Source organism: Rhinopithecus bieti, unplaced genomic scaffold, assembly GCF_001698545.2.
Source record: "Rhinopithecus bieti isolate Rb0 unplaced genomic scaffold, ASM169854v2 scaffold_17667, whole genome shotgun sequence".
Taxonomy (NCBI): domain Eukaryota; kingdom Metazoa; phylum Chordata; class Mammalia; order Primates; family Cercopithecidae; genus Rhinopithecus; species Rhinopithecus bieti.
Window position 1 is genome coordinate 1,894,894 of NW_016809668.1, and position 9,090 is coordinate 1,903,983.

The window sequence follows — 9,090 nt, forward strand, 5'->3', positions numbered from 1 at the left end:
TCCAACTCCTACAAAAGTTCATACCAAATGGAAGAGAAAATTCAAATTTTGAAACCTAGTCTCAGAAGACATGTGTTCATGAATGCCAGAATTCAGTCATCACTAATTGTAGCACAGAGTAGAAGTACACACCAGGGGTTAGACTATTTAAGTATTCCAAGGGAGAGAGTAATGTGTTGAGCACACAAACCCCTGTTACTCCCAACCCCGCCCCACACTCTCCACAGGCACACAAGCAGGTACAGACAAAGCTACTGCTTCCTACCGGTAGAGTCGGTTCATCCTTGTCCCTGGCTGCAGATGGCTGCATAAGAGAAAAAGGCAAAGACAAAAGACAAAGAAATAAATAAATGAAGAATCACAGATGGCATTTACATTTAATAACAAGCATCAGTATAGGGGAAGATTTCATTCTTTCTGCTCCTGGGATGAATTAAGCCAAAACAGGGGACTGAGGATGTATATTTCTAGCCAAAACATAATGGTTTATTTAGGTACATGATTCATTCTCCTGAAAGGTCAAAGTTTAATGGCCAACCCGAATGTCCAGCTATACAAAGCAGTTAAGTCAACTGTGGCCCAGCCATGCAGTGGAATACTATGTGATCATTAAAATGAATGAGGTAATTCACAGGTACTGACATGGAAAATATCTATTGATAACTGTAAAAATTAAACATTTATAAATATTTATTGTTTCATTTCATAAAGGAAAATAAATAATACTTTAGTGCATATAAATAAAAAAAGTCTGCAAGAATGATACCAAACTGTTATTAGTGGTTGTTACTGGTGGATGGGATTGCAAAGAAATATCATCTTTTACATGTTTTGGGGGGAGTCAGCATTCATTGCTCCAGGTATTATGAATAAAATAAAGTTCACAGAAGTTAGGCCACTGAATTAAAGACTAGGATCATCCCACATGGAAATCAGATAACCCATCTTTTTTTCTGCTCCCTCACCTCAAGTTTTCTATTCTAAATAGAAGTCTCTGTCCAGTTGAGAAATGTGGATTAGAACACAAGGGCACATAAAGGCCTGGTAATCTGCTGGGAGTGAACGCAACTCAGACAAGGGGGCAGTGTAATTCTAACCACATGACCCACCTGGACAGCTTTTACTTCCTCAACTCAATAGGAACTCTCCTTCTTCACCAGAACCAGGCACCACCCTGGGATCTTTCCAGCGAGATACAGGTGCCTGGTGAATAGTTCCTCATGCTTAGACACCACCTTCGTCACTTCACCTCAACTACAGTGGCAGACAGCAAGACCAAACTAGAACCCTTCCCCCATCTGGCATTCTGGTCCTCCCCATTAGGGTCTGAGCAGATGTCTGTCTTCAGGAATAATCACATACTTGGAGGAGAGTAGCCAGATGCAGAGCTGTTTTAAAACTTTCATGTGCTCTAGGCTTTCTGTTTTAGGGTCTTCCACATGTGTCATGTAAAGATATTAAGATGTCCCCACATCCCATCTAAAATATACAATTCACCTAAAATATACAGTTTTGTGTAAAAAAAAGAGAAGGGATTCTTATAATTTTGAATTTCAAATTATTTGCTATGTGTCATTAAGTTAGGATTAGCATGCTCAAAATCTTGCAAAGTGAAAAAAAATCAAATCTACAATTTGTTTTCACATGTAATGGATTTTTAAGAAGGTGAAATTTAATACTTAGTGAGGTTGATGTTAAATATTTTGTGGACGTTCAATTAGATGTTTAATAATTCTGATTTTGTAGATACCTTTTGGATTCTGGAGTCAATACCAATGTGTTTTTATTCCTCTTCTGGTTCCAAGCATTTTTATGAAGAACTTGCAAGTCTCAGACATAAACAGAAGGGCTCTGCGTTGGTGGTAATTTCTGAGCACAGCCTGTGGGCACCACTAAATTTGCCTTAACCCTTGGGTTGGGGGCCCTCTCTTGGTGACTTCTCTAAAAACGCTAATAGGGAAATGTCCTGATGCCCTAGTTCCCAAGAGTCTGCTTGTGGAACTGGAGTGGACAGAAAACTGGCCTTTGATTCCCCACTTTCCTCTGAAAGGCACTGTATGATCCTGCTTCTCTCTGGCAGGTCCTCTCCTTTTCTTTCCTTCCACATCCGACAGCTCAACAAATGGCCTCACAGTCTGCAGAGCAATCCCCCAGGGAAATCTTCCAGGGCAGCAAGCTCAGCCTTTAGACATGCATTGAGATTAACCGTCAGAGCACGCCTGGTCAGTTAGCAAATTTACACCTTGTGGCTAAATGGGAGACCAATAATTATGAGCTAGAATTGATACCACGGTGATAACACAGAACATGAAGGAACAGGATGAAAGTGGGGAGAGAAAAAGGTGGGCTTTATAAGGGCAGAAACGTCACCAGCTGAGGGTTTGAATTTTAAAAAGTATATCTAAATACATTATTTAAGGAAGGAAAAAAAATCCAAACCTGTCTTTTGGTCTGAAAAGAAGAAAAAAATATCTACTCTATTGACTTCCTTTTTCTCTCACAGCAAGGAAGATCATAAAACATAAAAGGTGGAAGGAAAATGCCTAGTACATAGATTCTATAGAGAAAAAACTGAGCGCAGAGACAGGCCTGAAATTCTCTACAAAATGTCCCACTGTTTAATGTCTGCAGTTGACATCATTTGTTTTCTTTCAAGTGTAATCTGCAGACATGAATATACATCAGGGTATAACTTGTAAATTTAGGTATACGCACAAATGACAGCAGAGGCCATTAAAACACCCCTCTACTTTCCTTTTATGTAGCCCTGTTGCAAACGAGATAAGAAGCGTGATATATGATGGTAATTGCCCTTTTCTAGGGGCTCACCCACATCTACTGATAATTCGAGGTTCACCTGACTTAGCCTTGCTCTAATTGCATCTTGAAGCAGCCTCACAGTCCTGGCAATATGCAGCTGATTATGTTACAAATTCAGTTTTAAAGGGGTTTAATTACACGGGAAGTAACTAGTGAAGGTGACAAAGAAATGATTTTCATATGTATAGCCAGTGGGTTTTGGGTTGGCCTACTGTTGTGAATTTATTTTCAGGGCCATTAAATATATGGCAAGTTTATTCTAACTCATGTGATGTTACAGAAGACAACTTCTTCAAAAGAAGACTAACGTGACTTTAAGGATTAATCTTGGCATTCTTATGATGTATTTTGCTTTTTAACCCCCTTAATTTTAAACACACCAAATACCACTCATTTGGGCTGTATTAATATGAAAGCCCAATTCCTGGTGGTCAGCATGCTATGGATTGGCTTAACAAATTCCTATAAACAAATTTAATGAATACATTGAAATAAATTTCCTATAGCTGTAGAAAAAAATATGTTAAGCCAATCCATAGCACACCCACAGCCGTTCTTCGAGGATTGTTTAAAAGAATAAACTGGGCACTTAAGCGGGCCATGCCATGCGACCTCGGGCACTGCCAACCGTGGGTGAGCTCTGGGTGTGCGGGCGGCCTGGCGCGCCGCTCTGCTGTGTCAACGTGTTATGATGCTGTCCCATACCAACCTGGCCACTGGAATCCCCAGTAGTAAAGTGAAATATTCAAGGCTCTCCAGCACAGATGACGGCTACATCGACCTTCAGTTTAATAAAACTCCTTCTAAGATCCCTTATAAGGCCATTGCACTTGCCACTGTGCTGTTTTTGATTGGCGCCTTTCTCATTATTATAAGCTCCCTCCTGCTGTCAGACCACATCAGCAAAGTGGGGGCAGACCGGCCGTTCCAGTCCTGATCCTGGCATTCTGGTGTTCCTACCCGGATTTAACCACCTGCACATCACTTGCTATGCATCCAAAGGCTACCGTGGTTACTCCTATGATGACATTCCAGACTTTGATGACTAGCACCCACCTAATAGCTGAGGAGAACAGTCACAGTGGAACTGTCCCAGCTTTAAGATACCTAGCAGAAACTATAGCTAAGGACTAAGGAATTCTGCAGCTTGCAGATGTTTAAGAAAATAATGGCCAGATTTTACGGGTCCTTCCCAAAGATGTTAACTGAACCTACAGTAGCTAATTAGGACATGCTCTGTTTTTCATCCCTTTGCCCTGGCAAGAGCTCCTGACAAGTTTTTCCACAGGAATATGTATCATGGAAGAATAGAGGTTATTCTGTAATGGAAAAGTATTGCCTGCCACCACCCTCTGTAGAGCTGAGCATTTCTTTTAAATAGTCTTCATTGCCAATTTGTTCTTGTGCAAAATGGAAGGAATGTCAGTATGGCTAATTTCTTTTTACTAAGTAATTTATTTAAAAATATCTGCAGTATATTATCCTTCCACACTTTATGGCCTACCCTCATGTTTCCGTGGAAGGGCCTTGAAATCAAAAGATCAGTGAGTTTCATCTGATAATTTTTTTTTAACTTACTTTCTTATTGGACAGCAAACCAGGATTTTTTATCCTGTGGACAAAGTTTTCAAAATGTAAATACTTTCTCTGTTTTAACCAGCCTTGGCCCATTTGATCCCAGTTCACGGAGTAGATTTGTACAGGCATATAAAATTTGGGTCATTTGTCCCTAGTAAATCCCAAAATGTTCTCTAGATTATTCCTTTAATGGCTTGGACTTTTGGCTGTTCCTAATGAACAGTGGATAAGTGGTATTTATTTAAGTTTATAACCCATATTGCTAGCACTTGTATTATGTCATCAATTCTGCTCATGATTTCCAAGGATCAGGCCGGATGTCTACAGGACAGATCAACCTTAGGTTTTGATTCTATTTTTTTAGCTTGAAAAGTGACTTATATTCCAGAATTAAAATGTTGAACATCCAAAAAAAAAAAAAAAAAAAAAAAAAAAAAAAAAAAAAAATTCATAAACTGCATCCTGAAGGTCTCAGGTCAGAGTTTTGGTGTGCCAACGCAGACTCCCCTCTCCATTCATGAAAGCAAGACTTTTGTCAGGCCATCTTCTACTTACAAGAAAATATTCTGTAATTCAAACCTTTATTCAATTAAACTGGCCCCCTTCTCAATGACTCAAATTAGTCATATGGTGATTGCACTTAAATTGAGCAACTGAAAGATGTCTTTAATCTCTATTGTCCTTCTTGGTGGAAATTCCTTTTTTTTTTTTTTTTTTTTTCTTTGAGATGGGGTTTTGCTCTTGTTGCCCAGGTTGGAGTGCAATGGCATGATCTCAGCTCACTGCAACTCCACCTTCCGGGTTCAAACAATTCTCCTGCCTCAGCTTCCTAAGTAGCTGGGATTATAGGCGCCCACCACCATGCGCAGCTAATTTTTGTATTCTTAGTAGAGACAGGGTTTCACTATGTTGGCCAGGCTGGTCTTGGACTCCCGACCTCAGGTTATCCACCTGCCTTGGCCTCCCAAAATGCTGGGATTACCGGTGTGAGCCACCGTGTCCTGCCAGAAATCCCATTTCTATATAGGAATTTTGCTACTTATTTGATAGGTGTTTTGAAATTGTCCATTTATGCTTCCACCCCAGATAATAAAATGCATAGCCCATTTAGATAGTATTTTGACACTATAAATCAGTCCAGCATCCTTAAATCTTCTTTCTTCCTTTGATCCTTGAAAGCCAGAAATGATTTTGCTGACTATAAAGTATAGTTTTGATGGAACTTTGCATATAGCCTTTCACCACATACAGGCCCCCAGTCCCACTTCACACACATAAAAATTAGGCCAATGCTGTAGTCCAGCTGCCTCAGTGCCACTCAGTAACAGGATACTAACAAGTCCATGGTTCACTCTGGTAATTATCTACTTACAAATCACATGATCAAATGGGTCACCAGGAAGACTTCATAGGCCAAAATACAAGTGTGTAAACTAAGGGATTTTTTTTTTTGGTCAATGATGTGGCATCAGATACAGGGGAACAATAAGGAATTTGTTGCAAAAGCTAAGTAACAGCCATAAACTTCCACCACTTTAACATTCCACCAAGTCCTGCAAAATGTGCTTACAATGCGTTATGCCAAGGACCTGGAAGCATTATAAAGTCTATAGAAATAAACTTAAACATATAATTATTTTGTCAAAAATATAATTGGAAACAAATATGCCCATGATCAAAATATGAATCCAATATTCCAATGGACATGAATTTTAATGTCTTAGAATTCAGAAAGATTTGGTGAGGAATGATTTGAATGACTGATTTTCATTTAAAAAATTAACATGAAAGTGTAAAATGATGTTTCCTTTTTCTTTCAATACACCATGGTAATAAATAAAAACATTCAAAATGTCTCTCCTTGTTAAAGATGAAAAAACCTCAAAGCCTATTGGGAAGACTAGATACAAGGTACAAAGGCCTCAAATCTGCAATGTAAAAGGCAAGGCACCCTACCACCTCTTAGTCAGATGGAAACTCATCTCTTTCTCCCTCCTTTTACTGTGTCTTAACATATTCCCTAAAACATTAAGAGAGGGGAGATTAAATCAATTCCTAAAGAAAGAAATAAATATTTAAATTCAAATTACTTTGACTGGTTTGCTGGGTAATTATCCCACAATCATGGCCCTTCTGCAGAGAAGGAATCTCAGAGAACAATGAAGTGCTGACGAGGACAGCCCAGGGTGCAGGAGTACCCACTTTACAATCCAGTTTAAAGAAATACACTGGGATGGACAGAAGGGGTAGAAATGATCTAAGTAAGAAGTATGGTAATGAAAGCTCACATTGTGGAAGCAAAGCCTTTTGATGATTTGATTGAATAATCTTCATGATCATGAAATATTTGAGATAGTAGAAAAAAGTTTGAGAAGAATAGATATCTTAACCAATATGGAAGGAGCAGAAGAAAAACTGTTTAGAGACACTTAAAGAACAATTTGGAATATGGAATACTCAGTAAGGCAAGTGCGCCAGGGTGACTTCACGAAGCAGAATTTAACTGACAAGTTAAATCTACACAATTGTAATTGGAATCTCCAAAATTTCTTGATCATATACCATTATCAGATAGAGTCTTGCTCTGTTGTTGCCCAGGCTGGAGTGCAGTGGTGTGACCATAGCTTCCTGCAACCTGAAACTTCTGGGCTCAAGCAATCCTCCTGCCTCAGCCTCCCAAGTAGTTGGGACTATAGGAAAGCACTATGATGCCCAGATAATTACGAAAGAAGAAAAGTTTTTTTAGAGGCCAGGGTTTTGCTATATATTGCCCAGACTGGTCTTGAACTCCTAGCCTCAAGTGATCCTCCCACCTGAGCCTCCCAAAGTGCTGAGATTATAGGTGTGAGCCACTGTTCCCAGACTATCTACTTATGTATCTGTGTGCTACTGTCAACCATTATATAAACATGGACTAATTTCTTCCCTCTTTTAAAAAAGATAACAAATAGAGGTCTTAATATTTTTTTCTTGCATCCCAAATAATTATCTTGTGCACCCCACTGAAACATTAGCACAAACTTTTAAAAATGAATTCTTTCAATGCTTCTCACAGAATTGATAAGCTATATGGAATGTATTAATATATTTTACCCAACTCCTTCAGTTAACCTCCCTAATACTGGAAGTTATAAGATCCTTGAGGACAGGATTCACCTCTGTGCCTTCCATGGTCCCTAACTGTGGCTACTTAAAACGCAATTAAGAGGCCTCGGTGAGTGAGAGCACCCAGGCAGAACAGAACTGTGTGCTTCTGTGTCAGTTACCAGAGCTACTCAGCTGCTTGTGCCACTGGCTAAATTAATAGTAATGGTGATTATTTAAGTCTACCTCTTAAAGGACTAATTAATCTTTCTTATTAAGTATGTACATAGAAGACAATAATCCTTATCTTACAAATGGAGAAAGAGAGGCAAGAAGGGCCTCAGGCTATTTCTGTACTTAGGATACTAAGCACCAGTGTTAATTCACTTAATTTAGGAATTAACAACCCAACTACCACTGCTATCTCTTGCCTTCCCCTGAAAAATCCAGATGTTCCTAATTTACTTTGTTGTACTATTTTAGCAATTCTCACAATTGCTAATGAACAATTTTGATATGCCAATCAAACACAATCTGCTAGTGGTGTTCTGGCATTAGTCACACAAATTTCCTTTGACTAGTAAAGAACGCAATATGCATTCATCTATTAAGTCTTGGTTGCCTTACTTCTTTTAAGGAACGTGTCTAAGACAGAAGGTGTTCAACCATTTCACTTCCCTGAGCCACACTGGAAGAAGAACTATCTTGGGCCACACATAAAATACACTAATACTAACGACAGCTGATGAACTAAAACAAACAAACAAACAAAAAACTCAAATGTTTTAAGAAAGTTTAAGAATTTGTGTGCTGTCCTGGGCCACTTGTGCCCTGAGAGCTGCAGGTTGGGCAAGCTTGGAAGATGTGATTTTTTAAAAAGGTCCATCAAATGCTGGTGTGGAACAAACTACAGAATACTTTGTAGCAAATGAGGCAGATTTCAGTAATAATGTGTGCCAAGTGTTATATATATATATAATATCTCATCGAATCCTCACAATTATAGGTATTATAAACACATACTCCCCCTTTTAACACAGGAGGACCCTAAGGCTGATGGAGTTGGGACAATTTGTCCAAGGCCACACAGCCAGCAAGTGGCAGAGCTAAGACACGAACTCAGACAGTTGGGCTCCAGAGCCTTCCTAAGTGTTGGGGAAATGAGAAAGTGGCATTTTCCTTGCAGTGACCTGTGAGGAAGCTGCAGACAATACAACTTCAAATACAGTAAAAAATAGTTCACGTACATTAGGAACTGTTTATGAGCTCTGACTTCCAATGGAGGTGAGAAAATAGTGGCAAGTGATTGTTGTGAATTTAGAATGAAAGCTTTTATTTGTGTTCATTTTGTACAAAAAGCTAGTATCTGGGAGTAGAGAAAGTTACAGAGGCTATTTTGTCTCTTCCAGCATCATTATTTAGACTCAGTTACTATTGTCATGATTTACTATTATTATTTCTGTCTCTTGAAGGTCACAGAGGCACTTTTTTTTTTTTTTATTATACTTTAAGTTCTAGGGTACATGTGCATAACGTGCAGGTTTGTTACATGTGTATACTTGTGCCATGTTGGTGTGCTGCACCCATCAACTCGTCAGCACCCATCAA

At 39.0% G+C, this 9,090-nt stretch overlaps 1 protein-coding gene and 1 pseudogene across 4 annotated transcripts in view; one reads left to right on the forward strand and one right to left on the reverse strand.

Annotated features, from left to right (window-relative positions):
• The window catches only part of SLC24A2 (solute carrier family 24 member 2), a 271,049-nt gene that overhangs the window by 108,567 nt on the left and 153,392 nt on the right, over positions 1 to 9,090 (reverse strand). For all 3 annotated transcript variants that reach the window (XM_017890099.1, XM_017890101.1, XM_017890100.1), the window contains exon 3: positions 266 to 304. In XM_017890099.1, coding sequence (XP_017745588.1) covers positions 266 to 304 — 39 coding nt within the window. The remainder of the gene's footprint in view (positions 1 to 265; positions 305 to 9,090) is intronic.
• On the forward strand, positions 3,500 to 4,299 carry LOC108540846 (transmembrane protein 230 pseudogene; annotated as a pseudogene). Its single transcript, XR_001888783.1, has one exon. The product of XR_001888783.1 is annotated as a transmembrane protein 230 pseudogene (transcript).